The 23,210-nt window shown below is 40.2% G+C and overlaps 1 protein-coding gene across 1 annotated transcript; it reads left to right on the top strand.

The window, feature by feature from the left end:
- Positions 1-15,377: 15,377 nt before the first annotated feature.
- LOC108192347 (protein LOL1) lies at positions 15,378-17,743 on the top strand. Its single transcript, XM_017372914.2, has 5 exons — positions 15,378-15,589; positions 15,743-15,856; positions 16,030-16,143; positions 16,230-16,339; positions 17,599-17,743. The coding sequence occupies exons 1-5, from the start codon at positions 15,541-15,543 to the stop codon at positions 17,638-17,640; spliced, it is 429 nt and encodes a 142-aa protein (XP_017228403.1). The 5' UTR covers positions 15,378-15,540; the 3' UTR covers positions 17,641-17,743.
- The last annotated feature ends 5,467 nt before the right edge of the window (positions 17,744-23,210 follow it).

Genomic DNA, 23,210 nt, shown 5'->3' with positions numbered 1-23,210 from the left:
AATGTTTGGCATGCTAGAAACAGAATTATCTACTTTAATCACTTTACATGCATGAGTAAGATGATTAGTAGAATTGCAGTTATTACAAACCTTTCTAGCATTAGAATTCCTAGAATTGGTGTTCTTAGGATCTAACTTGCCATTCCTGTTGTTCTTCTTTTTGTTGGAACTAGTACTTCCTAATCCAGTTTTATCTGAGTCATCTCTGACTTGGGAATTAGAAGGTACATCTTGTGATTCCTGTTTTACTTGAGGCTTAACAACTTCCTCATTTTTCAACTCTTCCTTGATTACAAGATCTTCTTCTATCAGAGGTTCTGTTTGTGCCATTCTAAAGATAGGGGTCTTGGTGTTCTTCAGAATTTTAGGTATATTTGTTCCTTCAGGAGCATTCTCAGTTCCTGCTGAAACAAATATGCCTTCATTCTCTTTTCTCTTCTTTCTTTTAGCTCTTTCCAAAGAACTATAGTCAAGGCCAATAGCAACCTTCTTATCAACCCTTTGACTATCCAAGATCTCTTTCTGTAGAAAGGCAGAATTCTGATAGGCCCTAAGCTTAGTTTCTAGGTCAGCAATCTGAGACCTAAGGGACTCCTCAACTTCTGCACTACACTTCTCCTTATTCTCTAGATATTCAATTCTATCTTTAAGGTTAGTGTTCATGAGTTTCTCTAAAGCTAATTCATCTACTCTTTCTTCAAGTTTAGCTATCTTTAGAGAAAGACTACAGTTATCTGATTCTGAAGCTAATAAACTAGTGTGCAAGTTATACATCTCTTGACCTAGTTCATTTATTGTCTTTTTATAATCAGCAGTAGTCATGTCATCAACAGAAATTTCAGGAGATACCTGAGATGGAGATTCCTCGACAGTGTCAGCCATTAATGCAAATGCATAATTGCTCTGGACAGGTTCATCATCAGAATCTGTGTCATCCCAGCTTTTTCCCTCAGCAATGTAAGCCTTTCCTTTGTGCTTGGCCACCATTGCTTCCAACTTAGCTTTTAGCTTCTCATTTTCTTTCTTCAGATCCTCATAAGAATTCTTCTTATCATATGAGTTGCTTCTGACAGGAGCAGCTTTGGGTTTCCTGCACTCCGTTGCAAAGTGCCCTAAGTCATTGCAGTTGTAGCATCTGACCTTGCTCTTGTCATACATGTTTGGTTTGAAACTGCCAGTAGTCTTTGACCCTGAGCCTGAGTATCCTCCTTTACCCTGAAACTTGTTCCCTGAAGTTTTCTTGTACCGGGGGTTCTTCCTGAACTTGATATGCTTGAACCTTGCAGCCATATAAGCCATTGACTTATCTTCCAGCTGCTCCAGCTCTTCTTGAGTGTAGAACTCATCCTCCGGTTCTTCAGAAACTTCATCAACTTCAGCTTCTACAATCTCAGTAATGGTAGAAGGATAGTCAGCTTTGATGGATGAACAATCACTCTGAGCAACAGTGTGATCATTGATACCATATTCAACTAATTGTTGATAACCAAAGTATGGTTGATCAGCAATCAGTGCAGTGGTCTTCTGTAAGGCCATACTCTTGGATTCTGTTGATCCACCACCATATATGATCTTTCTCTGTTCAAGTTCCATCTCAAACGTCTTCAGTTTTCCAAACAGCTTTTCCAAAGTCATAGTCCTGAAGTCGCTTCTTTCCCGGATGGTCTCTGTCTTTACAACTAGATGGGGTGGCATCACAAATGAGAACTTTCTGTTAATCTCTTTCTGTGGATAAGTCTTTCCATGCAGGGTGAGTTCATTTAGTAACAACATGAACCTCTCGTAGATTTGAGAAATGTTCTCTCCAGGTATTGCCTGAAATGCTTCATATCTGGCAATTAGCATATCGTATCTATTTTCCCTGACTTCTTCAGATCCCTCCATCAATGCCTCAATAGTGTCCCACATCTGCTTTGAAGTTTTCAGACTTAGTATCAGATGTGTCATTGTTTTGGTCATTGATTCAACAATTATGAGTTGCAGATTATGATCCTGTGCAACATATTCCTTATCAGTGTCAGTGTATTCACTTTTCTCTTTGGGAACAGACTTCTGTGGAATACGAACACCATTTTCAACAGATTCAGGAATAATCTTCATAGGCACAAATGGACCATTTTCCAGAATCCCAATGAACATGGGATTAGCAACTCTGATGTACAGCAACATCTTCATCTTCCAGTTGTTGTAGTCATCCTTGTCAAATGGAGGTACTTTGATTCCTAACTTGTGTGTCGACATTGTTATCAGATAAAATTACGATTGTACGGACAGCTAGCTTTTCAGATTGGTTACGGATCTCAGATCTGTATATCGATCAGCTAAGCTCTGATACCAATTGTTAGGTCCAATCAGACGTAGAAGGGGGGGTTGAATACGTCGTACCAATTTCTTCGATTTAATTTAATTGCGGATAATCTTTGTTTCAGTCCATGTTAAATCAATCGTAAATAAATAACTCCAGCAAGTCGGGGAATATTCTTATATTAGAAATAATCCTCGGGTGCTACAAATTCCAACACAAGTGTCGGCTGCAGAGACTACAATCACTCTATTACAAACTCTCGATAAATACGATCTTCTAATTGAACTCTCGAGAACGTGTATAGTGTGTGCACTTACAAAGTGTGTAGTTGTTTTCAAATGAAAACATCAAGCTCTATTTATAGGCTTCTCAACAACTAACCATGGTTAACGAGTTCGTCCTGGACGACTTGAGTTCGTCCTGGACGGATTCGTTTTATAAAAAATAAAACTAACTCCAAGTGAATACCAAAGTTGCGCCACTGACCAGTTGTAGTCAAACCTTGCGCTTTGACTTCATCACAGTATATGATTTGTAATACTTAGAATAAATTCTAAGTTGTGCTAACTTGAGAGGTCAAACATGGCGCCTTACATGGTCAATGGTTGCGCCAGGAAGTAGTAGAGTGCAGGAGTCAAAGTTTGCGCCCTTCTTGGTCAAACATTGCGCCTTACCACTGTGACATCAGTACATGTGACTTAGAAGAAATTCTAAGTGAATTTTCTGTGTCATTGTGACTTGGAGTCGCAAACTTTGACCAGTCAAAGTTTGCGCCCCAAGTTGCGCTTGTACATGATATGCAGTGTGTGGTACTTAGAATTAAAACCAAGGAGTTTTGCTGGGGTTGACCTGAGTCAAAGTTTGCGCTTTGACTCTTGGTCAAACCTTGCGCTGGGTGCTCCTGTGAAATGCCTTAGACAAATTCCATGTTTTGATCTTGCTTCTTGTTTTGTATACTAATTAAATATACATATATATATAAATAATTGTGTTAACTTAATTACTTGAATTATTTAAATTCAAATAATTCACAATTAATATATATATATATATATATCTAATTAATAAGATCCTTTTGGCAATATATCCTGGAGCAGCTCGATTGACTTGATCAATTAATTCGTTGGTCGAATTCACTGAATACTTTCGTACGTCCTGACGTCCTGTGCACTGGTCTGGTTCACGAACGACTCGAACTGAAATAATTCTTTGAATCCTTTGCTTGATAATAAACTTGATCAGTCATTCCGGGTTAGATGTTGCTTCGATAAATTTGATTATAAATAATCAAATTAAATATACTGGAATCTTCTGGTCTTTGATACTTGATCTTAAGGCAATCTTGATAGCAGAAACATATTGAACTTTATTCTTCACTGAGGCTTGAACATGTTAATGAACTTCTTCCAGTGGACGGATGCTCGTCTCAGATATCTTGATTGTCTTTGTCTGTTCGTATCGAATCTCCAACCTGTAGATTCCTGTATTATACTTACGTATTGTTTCCTGTCTTTTATTGTGTTGAGTTATCGTAATTACATTTACGTTACATTTATGCTTTACATTAGCTGAGCGAGACGATCAGTTGAGTGAGAGGACGGTCAGCTAAGTGAGAGGACGATCAATAGCTGAGGGTGATCATCAGCTGAGTGAGAGGACGATCATCTGCTGAGGGCGAGGACGATCATCAGCTGAGGGAGAGAACGATCATCTGCTGAGGGCGAGGACGATCATCAGCTAAGGACGAAGCTCATCAGCTGAGGTAGACGACGATCATCAGCTGAGGGCGAGGACGACATCATCTGTTGAGGGCGAGGACGATCATCAGCTAAGGACGAAGCTCATCAGCTGAGGTAGACGACGATCATCAGCTGAGTGAGAGGATGATCATCTGCTGAGGGCGAGGACGATCATCTGCTGAGGTAGACGAAGCTCATCAGCTCAGGGAGAGGACGATCATCTGCTGAGGGCGAAGACGATCATCAGCTAAGGACGAAGCTCATCAGCTGAGGTAGACGACGATCATCAGCTGAGCGAGAGGAAGATCATCTGCTGAGGGCGAGGACGATCATCCGCTGAGTGAGAGGATGATCATCTGCTGAGGGCGAGGACGATCATCCGCTGAGGTAGACGTTATCTTCGAAGGATGACTCAAAATTTGGCTATAACGACTACCCCCCAGTTACTTGTAACATAAGTGCGAAAGGGTTTAAAGAAGCATCGGGCGAGGAAGATGGTAAGTGCTCGCCTGTTGTTGCCCGTCATATATCAAAATTTTCGTCTTGGCTCAGAGATTCTTGCAAAAATGGTGGAAAAATCACATTGGCTACACAAGAGACACCAGCAGGATTCAAAAGTCCTACCGCGAAGCGTGAGAAAACTGGCCATTCGGGGCGTGCCACGTGGCTTTGATGTCAGTAATTTTCCCGCCTCATCCTTCCTCTATATAAGAGCAGCTCCTTTCACTCCAAAAGTATACACACGAAGTGCTGCTGGATTATTCTCCTGAATTAGTAGCATCAGGCGACGCTTTTCTCAAAGCCTCGCACCTTCTACCGCTTTCAGAAATTGCAGGTACGCATGTTCACTTACTTCCTTTTCAAATCCAATTTTATTTGTCCACGTAGGCACCTAGGGTTTCCCAATTATTAACATAAGCGTTGCTCGCAAGAGTTAGAGTAATTGCAGGCGAAGGCTCTATCAAATCGATAACATGCTTACTTAAGGCGAGGACCTATTACCAGCGTCGTCGCCCTTCGTGACTTTATTTTCTCTTTTCTTCCTTATCTGTAGCCCCATACTAAATATCACTATTGATTCCTTTCCCGCCATCTCTCTTTCAGATGACGAAATCTCAACAATCTCCTCCCAATGCTAATGCTCAGGTCGATTCGTGGTCATCTCTTGACGTCGACCCAAAAGCTGACCACGACTTAGATCAGGCGTGGCTGAGGGCTCATCAGGACGAGGCCGGTCCTTCTCGTCGGCCAGATCCACTCGAAGTTCTCAGCATCTCTTCGAGCGACGAAGATAGTGTGTACAATCCCCAGATGGATGATGATTCTCCAGATTCCCTCTTCAAAAACCTCGAACGTTCCGGTCATTCTCGCCCCCTCTTGGGAGTTGGCGAGGGGAAGCAGCTTCAAGTGGTCAGAGATGCCTACGCTGATTACTCAAAGGGCGAGGAAGACATAGAGGACGAGGACAATAATGAAACTGAAACTGGGGAATCAAGCCGTAGTAAACACTTATCTGAGGGCGAGGATGATGCAGACGCTATATCTGCCTCGCCAATTCGTTATGAGATGGAATGCCCTTCGCCTGCTAATAACCCTTTTGTTCCAGAGACCTTCAATTACGACTATGATTTTGACTTTGACGAAGACGTCCCAGAGAAAGAGAGGAATCGACAGCGCAATGTCAATAAGACAGTAACCTGTGCGGGACTCTCTTCGCAAATTTCCTCGGACGAAATAATGTGGATGATTGAGTACTACAATCTCCAAGGCAAGTGGTATAGGCCTCGCCGCTTCATGAGGATGCACAGGTTCAACTTTGACGGTCTCCCATGTCCTCGCATGGTGGTAACTAATAAGCTTGCGGAGCTGGGTTTCGGATGGCCTATGCACCCGTGGTTGCTAAAGTTGGCAAACCATTATGACGTCACCCCAATCCAAGTCGGTCCCAACGGTTGGAGGCTGGCCATAGGTATCTACATAGTGTATCGCCGCCTTGGGTTCCCCGAACCCTCAATGCTTGAGATGGATCACTTCCTCTCATTGAGGAAGACAGGCGACGATTACGGCTTTTTCTATCTGACGCTCCATCCCTGCCATCACAAGAAAGGCTTCTCCGTTGGAAATCCTAGCAACATGAAATTCTGGAAGCCAGATTACTTCTACCTCTACGACATTCCTCGCCAAAGGGTGTCTTTTAATCTTGACCCTTGTAAGTATAATCTTCATCGCCTTCTTCTTACCTTCTCGCCTATCATCTGTACTTAACTTTAACTCCTTATTAGATAAACCTCAACAAACCGACCTCGAGGGCGAGCTCTTGACTCGTGCCCAGGCTGTTGACAATCTTGATGCCGCCCAGAAGAAGCTCGATGAGATTGTTACTCCGGAATCGCTTCACGAATATGGCTTTTATAACAAGGGTTTTGGCCAAGTCCCTCTGATAAAATTCGACAAGAGGAATAGGTCGAAGAAAGCTCTAGAGTGCCTTAAAAGGTCATTAGCATCCTTGACTGGTAAAGGTAGAAGCGTCGCCCTTTGTCTGCTTGCGTCTTGCCCTTTATCTTTTCCACGCTTTACTTTTTTTTTTTCATACATGTTCCTTGCCAATCATATATTCGTCGCCTAATGTTTACACTTGGTTTCTTTTCAGGAAAGATGGCCGAACTCCCTTTTGGTAATAACCCTTTTGCTGGCAGGCAAGTCCCCGTTTCTCAGCCTTGCCCCACCATCTCTATGAATGCCACTCCTACTCCTCGCCGGAACCAGACCCCTCCATCGGAGAAAGAATTGAGAGCGAGGAACAAGCGAAAACGGGGAAACGAAGAGGAAGTTGCAGCCTCAAAAAAGAAACTAAGAAAGGGCGAGGAGTCAACCCCCTCTGCTGTGTCTGTCGCCTTCAGTGTTTTGGCCGAAGACAACTATGATGCTGAGGACGTCAAAGTCTGGTCGTCAAAGAAAGCTGATGAAGCTGAGCATGGCTTCAAGTTCGGATTAGGCGAGGCGTTTTTTCAGGGCCTCAACGTCCTTGCCGCCAAAAATGCTCACATAGCAGAGCTGGAAAAGGCGAACACGAAGCTAAAGAGCGAGGCAACAACGTCCGCGGATCGTCTGAAAGACCTCCAGAAGAAATACAAAGATGATATCAAGACAAGGGATGCCCAGATCAGGAATGTTCAGGATACCCTCAATGAACTCACTGAGTCCTCAACTTCAGCCACCAACCTCGCCAACTCTACCATCGCAGGTCTCCAGTCTGAGCTTGAGGGCGAGAAAGCCTCCAAATCCAAAGAGCTGAGCGATGCATACCGCCTTGGGTTCTCGGAATATCTTACCAATTTCTTGGCTGCGGATCTTGACTACGACTGGACGATGCTCTTCGCCCCTTCTACTCCTGCTTTCATGGCGGGCTTCAAAGAGGCTAATGCTACCACCATTGAGAAGGCGAGGAAGGATCTTGAGGCGAAGATCCTTTCAGAGAAGGAAGCGTTGGCCAAGAAAGGTGGCGAGACCACACATGGTGAGGCAGAGGACAAGGGCGACGGTGAGGCCACCACAACTGAGCCGCAGAAAGAATGAACTTGTTACGTTGAACAACCCTAAATACATTTGGAGTGCGAGCCCTCCGTAATTGGCTTCGCAGTTGTATTTGAATTAAACTTACTGTTGTTGTCCGCTCCGTATTGCTAATATATCTTGCTCCATCGTCTTCTCCATGTCTTAATAACTTTTATATCTGCTTGCACCTCGAGGGTTCATCCTTCCCTTGACCACTCATCTTTAAGATAGCTGCACAGGGCGAGGATCCATCCTCGGGCGAGGCTCTCAGCCTCTTATTTTTATTCTTCCTTGTATGCTCTTAAATGAAGACGATGATTCACCCTTCCCTCGACCACTCATCATTAGGATAGCTGCACAGGGCGAGGACTTTGATATCAGGCGAGGACTCTTCTTGTCCTTGGTTGCTTTCCTACGTTTGAGATAGACAGATATGGCGAGGACCTTGATGGGGTGCGGACTTCAATATTCTTTCTCGTGAAATCTAAGAGGGCGAGGACTGTCTTTCCCCTTGTTTACTTTCATTCTCACTTCAGGCATCTCCCATATCCGAGTGTCCTCGTCCTCGCCTTTAGCCAAAGGTGAAGTTCTCACTTGTTCTCATATGCAGTCGCCGTCCTCATGCATTCGAACATTGCTTCGCTAGTATTCAGGGCGAGGACTCTTCAACGGGCGAGGACTGTGCCTCTGGTCCTTGCGTCTTATTCTTGCTTACTTACTTCGTCTTCTCCTTTGTCCTCGCCTTTTAGCAAGAGGCGAGGTTCTTCTTCGTTTCAAAGCTCCTCCGAGCTATTCAACGGTCGGCTTTCCTCGAAGAGTCACGACCTTTCGTTGAAAACGAGTTTGAAGGGTTGTGTGTTTCCTATAGAGTTTTTTGCGTAGTGCATTTGTCATTCTTCATTATCATCTTTTCTTCACATAGTCGTCACCCATGTCAGCCGAAGATCTCTTCGCCGAGTTCAATACGGCTGTTGAATCCGACTATCCATCGTTGATGCCAGATGCTGACGCCGTCCCTTCTCCTCCTCTTCGTCCAAACTTGGCCGAACTTCAAGTGCTCATCTCTAAATTCCAGGCGAGGATCAGGATCCCGGAGAGGCGTAATGATCGCCTTGAACTAAAAGTAGACGAGCTTCAGGAGGCTGTTCACAAGCTGAAAAACGTCATCTGGGACAGTAGGGACATCATCCACTTAAATCCTAGGCATCCAAGAAGGTGGGTCGTCGCCCTCCACCTTACTTGGGGACGAACAACCTCCGGGGAAATCATCTACTTAAATCCTAGGCATCCAAGAAGGTGGGTCGTAGCCCTCCACATTACTTGGGGACGAACAACCTCCGGGACAGTAGGGAAATCATCTACTTAAATCCCAGGCATCTAGGACAGTAGGGACGTCATCCACTTAAATCCTAGGCATCCAAGTAGGTGGGTCGTCGCCCTCCACTGCACTTGGGGACGATCAACCTCCGGGACAGTAGGGAAATCATCTACTTAAATCCCAGGCATCTAGGACAGTAGGGACATCATCCACTTAGATCCTAGGCATCCAAGTAGGTGGGTCGTTGCCCTCCACCACACTTGGGGAAAAACAACCTCTGGAACAGTAGGGAAATCATCTACTTAAATCCCAGGCATCTAGGACAGAAGGGACATCATCCACTTAGATCCCAGGCATCCAAGTAGGTGGGTCGTCGCCCTCCACCACACTTGGGGACGAACAACCTCTGGAACAGTAGGGAAATCATCCACTTAGATTCCAGGCATCCAAGTAGGTGGGTCGTCGCCATCCACCACACTTGGGGAACATAAACCTCTGGGACAGTAGGGAAATCATCTACTTAAATCTCAGGCATCTAGGACAGTAGGGACATCATCCACTTAGATCCTAGGCATCCAAGTAGGTGGGTCGTTGCCCTCCACCACACTTGGGGAAAAACAACCTCTGGAACAGTAGGGAAATCATCCACTTAGATTCCAGGCATCCAAGTAGGTGGGTCGTCGCCATCCATCACACTTGGGGAACATAAACCTCTGGGACAGTAGGGACATCATCCACTTAGATCCCAGGCATCCAAGTAGGTGGGTCGTCGCCCTCCACCGCACTTGGGGACGAACAACCTCCGGGACAGTAGGGAAATCATCTACTTAAATCCCAGGCATCTAGGACAGTAGGGACATCATCCACTTAGATCCTAGGCATCCAAGTAGGTGGGTCGTGGCCCTCCACCACACTTGGGGAAAAACAACCTCTGGAACAGTAGGGAAATCATCCACTTAGATTCCAGGCATCCAAGTAGGTGGGTCGTCGCCCTTCACCACACTTGGGGAACATAAACCTCTGGGACAGTAGGGAAATCATCCACTTAGATTCCAGGCATCCAAGTAGGTGGGTCGTCGCCCTCCACCGCACATGGGGACGAACAACCTCCAGGACAGTAGGGAAATCATCTACTTAAATCCCAGGCATCTAGGACAGTAGGGACATCATCCACTTAGATCCTAGGCATCCAAGTAGGTGGGTCGTCGCCCTCCACCACACTTGGGGAAAAACAACCTCTGGAACAGTAGGGAAATCATCCACTTAGATTCCAGGCATCCAAGTAGGTGGGTCGTCGCCATCCACCACACTTGGGGAACATAAACCTCTGGGACAGTAGGGACATCATCTACTTAGATCCCAGGCATCCAAGTAGGTGGGTCGTCGCTCTCCACCACACTTGGGGACGAACAACCTCTGGGACAGTAGAGAAATCATCCACTTAGATCCCAGGCATCCAAGTATGTGGGTCGTCGCCCTCCACCATACTTGGGGAACTTCAACCTCTGGGAAAGTAGGGAAATCATCCACTTAGATCCCAGGCATCCAAGTAGGTGGGTCGTCGCCCTCCACCACACTTGGGGAACCTCAACCTCTGGGACAGTAGGGAAATCATCCACTTAGATCCCAGGCATCTAGGACAGTGGGGACATCATACACTTAAATCCTAGGCATCCAAGTATGTGGGTCGTCGCCCTCCATCATACTTGGGGACGTCAACCTCTGGGACAGCAGGGAAATCATCCACTTAGATCCCAGGCATCCAAGTATGTGGGTCGTCGCCCTCCACCATACTTGGGGAACTTCAATGAAAAGTAAAAATAAAACATTTAAAAGTAAAACTCCAACCCCTGGGGGTTTTCCAAAGCTGCACCCCTGAGGGTCTTCCTGATGGTTTACCGGAAGTACGGGCCACCAGGGCATAGGAATCTTTCGAACCATCTTATGAAGATGGTTGTCCAGGCATCCCGAGGGTGTCAAACATGTGTCTCGATTACACATGAAGACGGATTCCAAAGCAGCAGGGAGGTTGTCCCTGGTCTTGACGCTCCAACAAGACACAAATATATAGATTCGAAAAAAGATATACAAAAGGTTCTAAATTTGTTGTTAATAGCATGCTTACATGATAGCGTGGTCGGAGGGAACGTACCATTGCTACCCCCGAGTCTTGGGAGTGATCTTGTCGATTCCAGGACTGTTACGCAAATATCAAAACAGAAAATATAACCACAAATTTAGAGAAGGAGAATATGAACTTTCCTGATAATAATTCTGATGTCCAGCGTTCCATGTCCTCACAATATCCTTTCCTTCAAGATGTTCCTGATAGCTGGTTTCGGACGTCAAGAGAGGCGACGGTAGCTGATTGGTAGCCGGAGTCTCCGAGGTCTTCCTTCCCTTCCATAGATTGACAACGTCGTTCTTCGTCTCATGTGACATCCTTCCTCCAATAGATGTCAAAAAGCCCCTCCTTCTAGCGCCAATTGTTAACGGAGGAATCTGGTGATAACAAGATTCAGGGAGGGTTGCTGGAACTTGTGGTGAACGATGACAGCGGACGACGGAGTATGGGTGGTGATTTTGGTTTTGGCTGAGATCGTTTGGGGGATTAGGGTTTTCTCACAAGATCGAAGGAGTATTCGCTCTTGCAAGGGTTGCGACCTCCCCCCAAACAATGTGCCTACGTACCCTATTTATAGGGATCAAGCCAGACGTAGTTCTTGGGAAACAAGTAACCTAATTAGAATAGGTTTCTCATTCCTTGGTTCCAGCGATTGGCCACCGCCTTAGATCAGACGGACGTGGGCTTCTGGAGCCCAACCTCCTCCGAGGAGCATGGAACTAGGTGGGCTGACCAGCACTAGCCCAGGTGGACCTCCTCAGACTCAGCTGTATGGGCTAGCCCTCCGTCCTCTCTTAGGGCGAGGCTGATGGTGGGCCTGGGCCCAAGATAAAACAATAATAATCAGGCCTGAGAAGCAGGCGTATCTGGTCCATTCCGCACTGGGCGAGGAAGAAGCGTATTGGGCGAGGACTCAATAGCTGAGGACGAGGACCCCATCGAAGACCTGGGCCGCGTGACTTGACCCACGTTAAGGGCGAGATTCCATATCGGGCGAGGACTTGGCTGAAGACCGGGTCTTATCTGACGCCGGGCCTTGTGCCCTGGACCATGCTGATGGCGAGGAAGGTAAGCATTGGGCGAGGCCTCATCATAGAGGGCGAGGACTCCTTGAAGACGGGTCGTCAGTTATTGGGCCGCGAGGCCGACACATGCCTAGGACGATGGTCCATACTGGGCGAGGACCCTTCTGCTGACCCGGGTCCATCTGTTGCTGGTCCTCACTTCCTGGGCCACATAGATGGTGAGGTCCACGTAATGGGCGAGGACGATCCCGGAGATCGGTCTTTTTCGTGAATTAAGGCGAGATTTATGCAATCATCTTCCGAGTTGATATTTGGCCATAACAATAGCTTTTATATTGGCCATGCCCATGACCAAACAACACGGTCTTCGAAATGAAAAATCTATCACCCGCGATTGTTGAAGATAGGGATGAGCATGGTTCGGTTTGGTTCGGTTTCGACCGAAAACCAAACCGTAACCATATTTATTCGGTTTCTAAAATTAAAAACCAAAATCAAACCAAACACCGTTGGTTCGGTTTCGGTTTCGGTTTATAATGGTGCGGTTTCGGTTTTAAAATCAAATTAAATTAAATTATATATACTCATAAATTTTTAATCATAAATATGTTTGAACTAAAGTTTTTAATTTAAAATGTATGATACTACTGCAGCTTCAGCAATAGCAAATTATCTGTTACCAGGCTCTTTAGTAACATGCTTGGATAGTCTCTCAACACTAGTAACATTAGCAGAGCCCACTTGTATGAACCATTGAACCTATTCTGACTAAATAGCAATTTTACACAGAAAAATTGATAAAAAAAAGTAAAACAAAAGAAATCAATAACATGCCTGCAAGGAAATGATTTGGCTTGGGTACAAATATCATCCACACTTATAAGAATTTGCAGATGCACCAAGAATTTGCTTTTTGTCATGCTCTGTCATGGTTTTGCTTGCATTAAGGACATTCTGCAATGTTTTATGAGCAACACCAGAACTAAACCAAGTTTAAATACAACAGATTTTAAATGATATATATAATATATTTATAAAAATTTATATAATTAATTTAATATGGTTCGGTTCGGTTTGTATTCGGTTTCCAAAAAATTAAAACCAAACCGCAACCATATTATTTGGTTCGGTATTTATTCGGTTTGGTTTTTAATTGGTTCGGTTTTTGATGGTTCGGTTTTGTCCGGTTTTTCCGGTTTCGGTTTTGGTTTCGGTTTTTGGTTCGGTTTTGCTCATCCCTAGTTGAAGATCATAAAAGTTGAAAATAGTTAGAATAGCAAGATTTTCTGCGTTGCGTTTATATAAAAATGATATCTGTCAGCCTTTAACAATGATTGTTGACAATTGTGAAAGATGAGCATAAGAGCAAGTCCAATGCTAGATGCTATATATGTATTGATATTGCTATATATGTATTGATATTACTATAATATAGCACTAAAAAATGTTTTTTTATGCTAAAATAAAACTTGCACTCCAATGTTAAGTTCTATAATTAGTTTCAAATTTAACCAACTCATCAACTTTTACCTAATTCTATATAGAACCAACTCATTAACTTTTACTTAGCTCTTTAATTCATTAACTAGTTTCCAATTTCTAGTTATTGATGATGTGAAACATGGATGGATCCATCTTTGGTTTCAAATATAGAACTAAGAATGCATCTAAGCATGGATGCATCCAAATATAGCACCCTTTTGGAGTTGAGTTTTTTTACTTTTGATGCTGTAATATAGCAATAGAATCAAGTATAGCATTGCATTGGAGTTGCTCTGATAAAATAAGTGTATGAAGCTGGAATAAAGTGACAGAAAAAAATTCTCTGTTAATACTTTTAACAATAAAAAATAGGTAATAAACATTTGCATGTCGATATCTTTACATGGACCCAGACCCCTGCAGAAGATATATCCATATAAAAATAATAATATTCGATGATTAATAAAACTTATCTTCTTCTCAAAAAACCACCGTTTCCTCTGAAAAACCTGCAAAAAGCCAATGTCTTTTTCCCTCACAACTGCATAGATAATGTTCAACTCAGTTTATGAAGCTTCCTAAAAGTATACACGTGGCGGTCTGGGAGAATTTTGGGGCCCTGTGCTAAAATTTGAATTAGGCCCCAAATAAAAAAAAACATGTATATTATAAAAGTAAATAAATAATAAAAATATTATTTTTTTATAAAATTAAAACAGGTCACTTAAAATAAGATAAATAATGTTATTAAATAATCAGTAATTCTAGTATTTTAAACAAAATTTATATATGAATTTATTTGAGATATATCTATATTTCATTGAAAATAATGAAATTTATAGTACATATGAAAAAATATCATATGTAAAAAACATTATGAAAACATTTAATAAAAGAGTAATTATTATAAAAAAAAAGTAAAGATACAACACAAAAGAATTTAAAATGCAAATAGACATAATAAACTAATCTATTAGATTATGTAATTATTTATCTATAAATAAATAGAATGAAAATAAATATAAAATTTTTAATTTTCAATTTCATTCTCTAAATTTTTTTTATTAAATAAAACAGTGATTTCTAAAATTTTGAGGCCCCTATAGTTTTACGGCCATGTGTCGTCGCCCACCTTGCACGTCTCAAAAACCGGCCCTGAGTATACAACATGTACAAGGTCAAATATATAAATTAAATATGTAGGGCTCTTAAGTCACCAGACAAGTGACCCCCAAAATTTCATTTTACATTTTTTTACCATTTTAAATTTTGAGAAAGTATTAGAATTGCGCAACAAAATTTAAAGATATATAGGTGTGTTCCAAAAATTTGCTTAGTGATCCCAAAATTTCAATGCTCAATCCGTCCCTGTTCATATGTGCATATTATTATTATTATTCTTTTTTATTGCAAATCCTTACTGGATATTCATGTTAGGCCATAGTTGTCAATACATAATATGCTGCCTCTTTTTTTCTTAGCTATCATGACTAGAGATGTTCAAAAAATCTGAAATTCGAAATCCGATCCGATCCGATCTGGAAAAAAATCTGAAAAACCCGATCCGAAAAAAACACGGTCTGGCCCGGCCCGGTCCGAGGGCCTAAAACAGGCCTAGTATTTTCAAAAAAATCCGGATAAAATCCGGATTTTTGAAAAATCCGGGCTTTTTATAACTAAACCAGGCCTAGTATTTTTGGAAAAGCCCGGCCCGGTCCGGCCCGATTTTTAAAAAAACCCGGCCCGATCTGGTTATAAAAAAATCCGGATTTTTTTGGCCCGGTCTGGATCTGGCCCGAACAGATCTTTTGTGCATATATAATCATGACATGCTTATCCAGTTATGCTCAAACATTAATACCTTTATAGGAGTATCTTTGTGTCTGTGTTTACAGGAGATGAAAGGGTAAAGAAGTTAGTTTTACATTCATATGCAGCATTAAGCAACTAGATTCTAGGAAAAGAAGGATTCACCTCTTGTCAGATTCACAATGCCAGTCCCTCTTGCTCCATATCCTACTCCTACACCACCTGCAAATGGTATGATTCTGAATCAAGTATCCCAAACTCTTGCCAGATTAATCTGGCTACTACAATACACACCACTTCACATATTTGTAATTTCAGACAGGCTAAATTGCTGGTAGTCTGAAACAAAAATTTATTATTTTGGATCGGATGTTTGTGTTGCAGGTTCACAGAGTCAGCTTGTTTGCTCTGGATGTCGAAACCTTTTGCTCTATCCGGTAGGAGCCACCTCGGTTTGTTGTGCTGTTTGTAATGCAGTCACAGCTGTGCCACCTCCAGGTAAATTTATATCATTTCTAATTTTTCAACATTCAATAACAATGTCTGTTAAATTTTGACATGTGATTTGGGAAGTAGTTATTGTTTTTCCTTGTTCTAAAATGCTACAAACATGTTCTGTACTTAACGACTTGACATTCGGTCTTTTTTGCTACAATTTGTATCATCAATAGGAACTGAAATGGCTCAGTTAGTTTGCGGAGGCTGCCACACATTACTTATGTATATTCGCGGAGCAACAAGCGTACAATGTTCTTGTTGTCACACAGTGAATCTAGCATTGGAAGGTATAAATCTCTTGCATTAGGAACAAAACATATTACAAATCTCTTTCTGTAATTTGCAAATACTCATCTACAATTTGTCACTACAGCAAATCAAGTAGCACATGTGAATTGTGGAAACTGCCGCATGATGTTAATGTATCAGTATGGAGCACGATCTGTAAAATGTGCAGTCTGCAATTTCGTAACATCAGCAGGGGTGAGTATACTATAAAGTACCATTTGTTTGTAGCTAATTGGCAATAATAACGTCCGGTGAAATTTGAACTCTTTCAGGTAAACTGTTTTTAAAATTGAAAATTTTCGACATTGTTTCTTTGTTACTTACAGGGACGAAGCTACATAGGGGCCACAAGGGGCCATGGCCCCCGAGGGTTTCCCTAATATTATAATTTGTATTATATAATTTTGAGAAAAATTATATTTTACTTGTATATTTATATAAATATAAAAATTTGGCCCCCCTAAAAAAATATTTCTTCATTCTTAAGAGATAATTAACATTGTAAGATGAAGTGTTAATTTTTAGATTTCTCTAGTTTATGTATTACACTTAATATATAAATAAAAATAAACAAAAATATGGATATATATACAATTATACTATTTAAGAAAAAGATCGTGAATTGTGATATGTGATAAAGGTAAACGTCAATATAATTCTTTTACAAAATTAAGAATTTTTGGTGGAGGTCTTTCTTATCTGAGAAACTTATACCTCATTTCTTCATTTTCGTAGAATAAAGTTGATCCTAGTGCATTATCAGTTTTTTTAATTAATATTAATATTTGTCTACTCATCGTCAATTCAAATTTCATCATCCAGGTAATAGTTTTACTTGTTTAAACTATAGTTTGTCATCTTCTAAATAATTATAATATTTTTTTTGTAAGGTTAATAAACATAATATTTAGTTTTTAGATATTGTAAAAATTTTACTTACTCTTGTTTAAAATACAATATCATTTTTTTAAAGTACAATTTCATATAATGTGTGTTACTTGCTAATTAAAGATTATCGTATAATTTAGAGTTATTATGATGAGTTTTCTGATATTTTATACTCTTATATATCTAAAGAAAAAAAGCTAAATATTTTAATTGACACAACTATATATTTGATTTTCTGGTTTAAAAGAACGCAAGGTTCTACTATAATTTTTTTACTAGTATTTTTGTATTTATTTTATATTGTGTTGATGAAAAATTTCACTGTGTCGAAGAAATTTTTTTGGCCCCCCTTATAGTTATAGATGTTTGCTGGCTTCGTCCCTGGTTACTTACTATATAAGATGTCAGTAAATGTACAGGAATTCAAATCCTAATCTAAGTTCTTTTACAGATCAGAAAATGCTGTGTTTGCTCACGAGTCGTTAACATTACATGTAACCTAAACAAAATTTAGGAACTGAAATCAGAAACATTTAATTTGCTGATCATTTGTTGATATAATGCAGGCTTCTTCTACAAGCACAGCTGAACAGAAGTTTAGCAGCTAAATTAAGAAACACTTGTTTACTTTGGAGCTTCTACAAGTTAAAGTCAAATGGTCCTAATGAAACATATAGAGTAAATTTTTTCCCCTCGAGCGAGTTAAATAATTATTAAGTTTTTGCAGGCTGCTTGTATGAGAGGTAGTATTATATGGAAAACTAAAAAGACAGTTGTGTGCAGATGGTTGATTATGGAGAAGGAATAGTTCTCTCCCGCGTCTCCCCAGCTAGTAAATAGTTGCAGTATTAGTTTAATCATGTGATTGTATATTTGTGTTCAAATACTTTATTACTTTTTTCCTCCTGAGTGTGCAGTTACTTTGACAAATAAATACTGCCTCTGTCCATCTCGTATGCCTAGCACCCTTTTTAAGAGTTGTATGTTTGAGTTCAATTTGAACCGCAAAAAATGAGATAATGGTTATCAAAAAATTATATTTATATGTATGTGTGGTTGAAATAATCTTAAATAGATGTTATAAACGAGAGCTTCACTCGTTTTGGACATCTAAAAAACAAAAGTGATTTCTTACATGGGATATTGGGATGGAGAGAATATCATAGTAGACCCTTGTATGCTGATATGTGAACAAATTGAGATATTACTCTTTTGATCAAGCAGGTAAACTCGGAACAGACATTGTTAACGGGAGAAATTGGTTAACAACAGATGTGGGTATCTGAGTGAATGTAGGAAGGAACTGCGAAAAACACGGGACAGGAAGTGATAGATGATGTCGCAGATCTTGTGTTTAATCCTTGAGAGAAAGAGAAAAAGTAATCTCAAGTGTTTCTCAGTAAGAATCAGAGTATGAGCCACAAGAGGCCTACGTACCCTTATTTATAGGGGTTCAAGCTATCACGTAATTCTTACGGGCCAAACTTCTCAGCACGAGCTAAGTGTTAGTCCGGTCTATCAGGACCTTGAGGGCCGCCGTCGGAAGAAGCCCGTACTCGCATGGCCTAGGCTCATATGGCAATAGGCTGTCATGAAGTGGGTCGGAACATTAATAATGATCCAATTAGCGGAGGTAAAGACCTCGAGATCCATACTTGTGGGCCCAACGGGTCCAGGCGCGAGCCTTCAAGTCTTCATCATCCTCTTTGGGGTGAGGGATCCCGTTCATCATCTTATGGGGTGATGTAATTCGTTCATCATCTTGCGGGGTGATGTAACCCGAGGTGGAGGGCGTAGCCCTTATGACGAGAGCCCAAAGGACTTAGTAAAATACAGCATGAGGCCTCTCTGATGAGGCCACCTTGTACTTGAGAAGATGAGGTCTAGAGGCCACCTTGTACTTGCAAGCTTAAGAGTGAGCCATTGGACGAGGGACCCCGTGCTTATTGTCTTCATCCATGATGACCCTCGAGAATAATGAGGCCATAAGGTAGTGAGGCCCTAGGATTACTGTTCTATCTTCATGATGACCCCTATGGAGTCCTCTTTAAGTCTTCATAAATCTTATAAGTAGTGGGAGCTCACCAATGAGGCGGCCTATTAGAATGATGAGCCCAAAGGACTCAGTCCAAAATGATCATTGAGCCCAGCATCCCTGGCCTAATCTTCCCCCGAAAAATGAACCAGATAATCTTCCCCCGGCCAGGTTTCTCCGGTCCTTTTGTTTTGTTTTGTTTCTAATATGTTTTAGCTTCACAATTGATCTTTTTCTCCTGCAGCTTTCTTGAACAAACTAGCCTAGTAAGAATTTAAAATCAAATAAAGGAGGCGACCTTAGTGCCAAAAATTGATGCTGACAGAAGTCAAAAGAACAAGTGTAGTAAATATGCTTTTGTCATCATTTACAGCCTCTAATTCGGCATAATCAAATTGTCATAGGCAATAAATCGAGCATCTCGCAAGTGTATCTAAATCAACAATTGAAACTGAAAAAACCAAAAATCAAATAAATTGGTTATTAAGTTTACCTCTTTCAACTATTTCTTTGCTTCCTTGTATTGTATGTGAAGCTAAAAAGCTTTTGCCAAGATGGAGACAGAGACAGAGGGCAAAGGTGACTGTATTGGTGATGGGGACGGAGACTGATACTTGTATCCCGTTATATTTGCTTTTGTTTTAAAAACCACGACTTGAATCTAATAGGAGATTGTTTTTGTTATTAATTTTTATATTCTTAGTAGGGGTAATATAGGATAAGTAAAAAAAAAACATAACCAAACTAAAAGATCAAATCAAAAAAATTTGTACGACTTGAATAAGTTTCTCATACGATCTCAGTAGATTATTAATTAGAATATACCGGAAAACATCTTTGATTCACAGTTGAACATCACTGTTGACAAAGTCATCACCTGGGATTTTAATTTTTCGAAAACAACTAAAGCTTTAAACCACCAGTATGTATATTTATTTCTCAGCAAACACATATAAATCAACTTATTGGGACTTCTATCATACACTTAGTAGCACTAGAAACTTGGTATGCCTGATATTATTGGCTCATGTGGATGTAAAACGAACGTTTAATAGGCTACTTGTGCTAGATATAAGAAAAATATAAGATAAGAAGAAGCGCCTGCAACAAGTATACCTAGAGTAGATAACAGAGGTATAACAGAGCAAAAACAAATCTGATGGGGAATAAAATGGCTCACAGAACATATAGGTATAACAAGAGTATACAATGAACATTCACCATACGCAAATACAAGAGTTCAATACAAATCACCAACTATCTGCATTCAATACAACCATAGAAATAAATGAACTAATGATCGTCACTCAGTTGGAAAGGATTCGGAGCCCCGCCGCCGCCGTCGAAAATCACCTTGGCAATGACAAGTAACACCACGCCGGCGGTGATGACCTTCATTATCGAATCTGCGTCCATGGAGTGAACAACTTCGAACTTTAATGTCCAAACCATGATGAGTACCAACTACAAAACCAAATATAAAGCCAATTCAATTAAGATTCAACTAGAATTTATACACCCATACGACTTCCTAGCAAACCCATCCTACTACAAGCCCTAATCCAGATCAAGTACCAAATTTGGGAAACCTAAATGCCACAAACAGATTGCCACAAATCCAAATCAAAATCTAAAATCAAAAAAAAAAACCTCATATACATATATGCACATATACAGAAACAAACAACGAAGAACCATATGTTGTTCTTCCTACACAACCCCACAAAACCTGAAACAAGAACCCACCCAGCAAAAAGATGTACCCACCAACCTACCAACAATCACAACAAGATTCAAGAGCAAAACCAAATGTAGTTTGAAACGGTAACGGTAAAATGCGGCATAAAAGGAATCCCTACTTGGAACGAAGATGGCAAAACGAGGCAAAGCAAGGAAGAAACCCCGAACCACGACAAGAACACCGAAATCCAAAGAAGCAACTAAGAGCATCTCCAATGGGGGTGCTAACTAAAGTTGCTTAAAATGACATATCATCAAAAGTATTATTATTTTATCTTCTCTCTCTTTATTTGTACTTTTGGCAACTCCTACATAAAAATTTGCTCCGATGGTTGGCAACCAAAGTTGCCACATAATTGTACAATATAGTTTTTTTATATAAACCAAACAAAATACATTCAATTGATTTATGCTAATATAATTAATTTTAAAATTGAATAAATACTAGAGTCAAATATGATCTCTAAATCTTGACCAAATATGCTCCACTAAATCCGCTTGAAGATCACGATGAATGCTTCTATCTCGAATTTCTGCATTTATTTGAAGCATTGTTGAAAATTTGGAAGTAGGCCCATGCGACACTTGAATTGTTGGAGTGTCAACGGGACTTTCGTCATAATTAAAATCAGAAAAAATCCCATATGCATCTCTTTCATACTCACTGTACATCACATTCATATATAGATTTATTATTTATAACTTAATTATTTATTCACCATATATTGATCATTTTATAACTTAATTTGAAAAATTAAATAAAACATATATAAGTATAAAAAGATAGGGAACTATATGCTTTAGGGTGATATATACACTTCTTTCCATTTTAGGAGGGTGCCAAAAGTTGGCAATTTTACTTGGCACCCCTTCCACTCCGATGGAGAGCCAACAAGAGTGTCATGCTACGTCATACCACATGGCATTTTGACACTCTTTTTAGAACCCCATTAGAGTTGCTTTAAAAGCAGCTGTTGAGGGGCTTAGAGATGACAAAGGCGAAAATTTAGGCGAAGAGGTCAAAACTGAAATTTAAAGAAAATAGGAGAGACGTTAACCATTGTATCTTAATGTTGAGTACCAACTACAAAACCAAATACAAAGCCAATTCAATCAAGATTCAACTGGAATTTATACACTCATACCACTTCCTAGCAAACCCATCTTACTACAAGCCCTAATCCGGATCAAGTACCAAATTCGGGAAAACCAAATGCCACAAACAGGTCGCCAAAAATCAAAATGCCACAAACAGATTGCCAAAAATCCAAATCCAAAATCTAAGATCAAACAAAAGAAACCCTCATATACATACACGCATATACACAGAAACGAACAACGAAGAATCCTATGCTGTTCTTCCTACACAAACCCATAAAACCAGTAACAAGAACCCACCCCGCAAAAAGATATACCCAAGCAACTAACAAAACCACAACCCATATATCTAGCAGAGCCTACCAACAATCACAACAAGATTCAAGAGGAAAACCAAACCGAAATCTAAAGAAGCAACTAAAAGTAGCGATTGAGGGGCTTAGAAACGACAAAGGCGAAAATGTTCGATTTTAGGCGAAAAGGTGAACTCTGAAATTAAAAGAAAGTGGGGGAGACGTTAACCATTGTATCTCAATGTTCAGTACCAACTACAAAATCAAATACAAAGCCAATTCAATCAAGGTTCAACAGGTACCACTTCCTAGCAAACCCATCTTACTACAAGTCCTAATCCAGATCAAGTACCAAATTCAGGAAACCCACATGCCACAAACATATTGTCAAAAATCCAAATGCCGAGATGGAGACAAAGAGTAAAGGTTACTGTATTGGTCATGGGGATGGAGACCGACACTTGTACACCGTTATATTTGCTTTTGTTTTAAAAATCACGATTTGAATCTAATGGGAGATTGTTTTTAGCTATTAATTTTTATATTCTTAGCAGGGGTAATACAAGATAACCAAACTATATGATAATTATTTAAGTTCAAATTAATTTATTATATCAATGGAAAATTTTAAAAATAAAATCATTCAAATAATATTAAAATTTATATGTCAAATGATACTCCCTCCGTCCCTTTTTGTTTGTCACTTTAACTTTTTGCACGTAATTTAAGGTGATTAAAAACATACTTCCATTTACTATTTTTAAATTTTTTTTTTCCTGAATTAAAGTTTATAATTTATATTTTTATTCATAAAAAATAAAATTTAAAAATAATAAGTAAAAATATATATTTTTTAATCACCATTAAATTTTGTGCAAAAAATTAAAGTCACAACTAAAAAGGGACGGAGAGAATATTTATTATCCAATATTCAGATATTTTATTAAATCAAATAATAGAGATATTTTATGGGAACAGATATAACTTATCGTCTTATCCAATTCGTCACGGT

This window comes from Daucus carota, chromosome 8, assembly GCF_001625215.2.
Source record: "Daucus carota subsp. sativus chromosome 8, DH1 v3.0, whole genome shotgun sequence".
Lineage (NCBI taxonomy): Eukaryota > Viridiplantae > Streptophyta > Magnoliopsida > Apiales > Apiaceae > Daucus > Daucus carota.
This window is presented reverse-complemented; position numbering and strand designations above follow the sequence as displayed.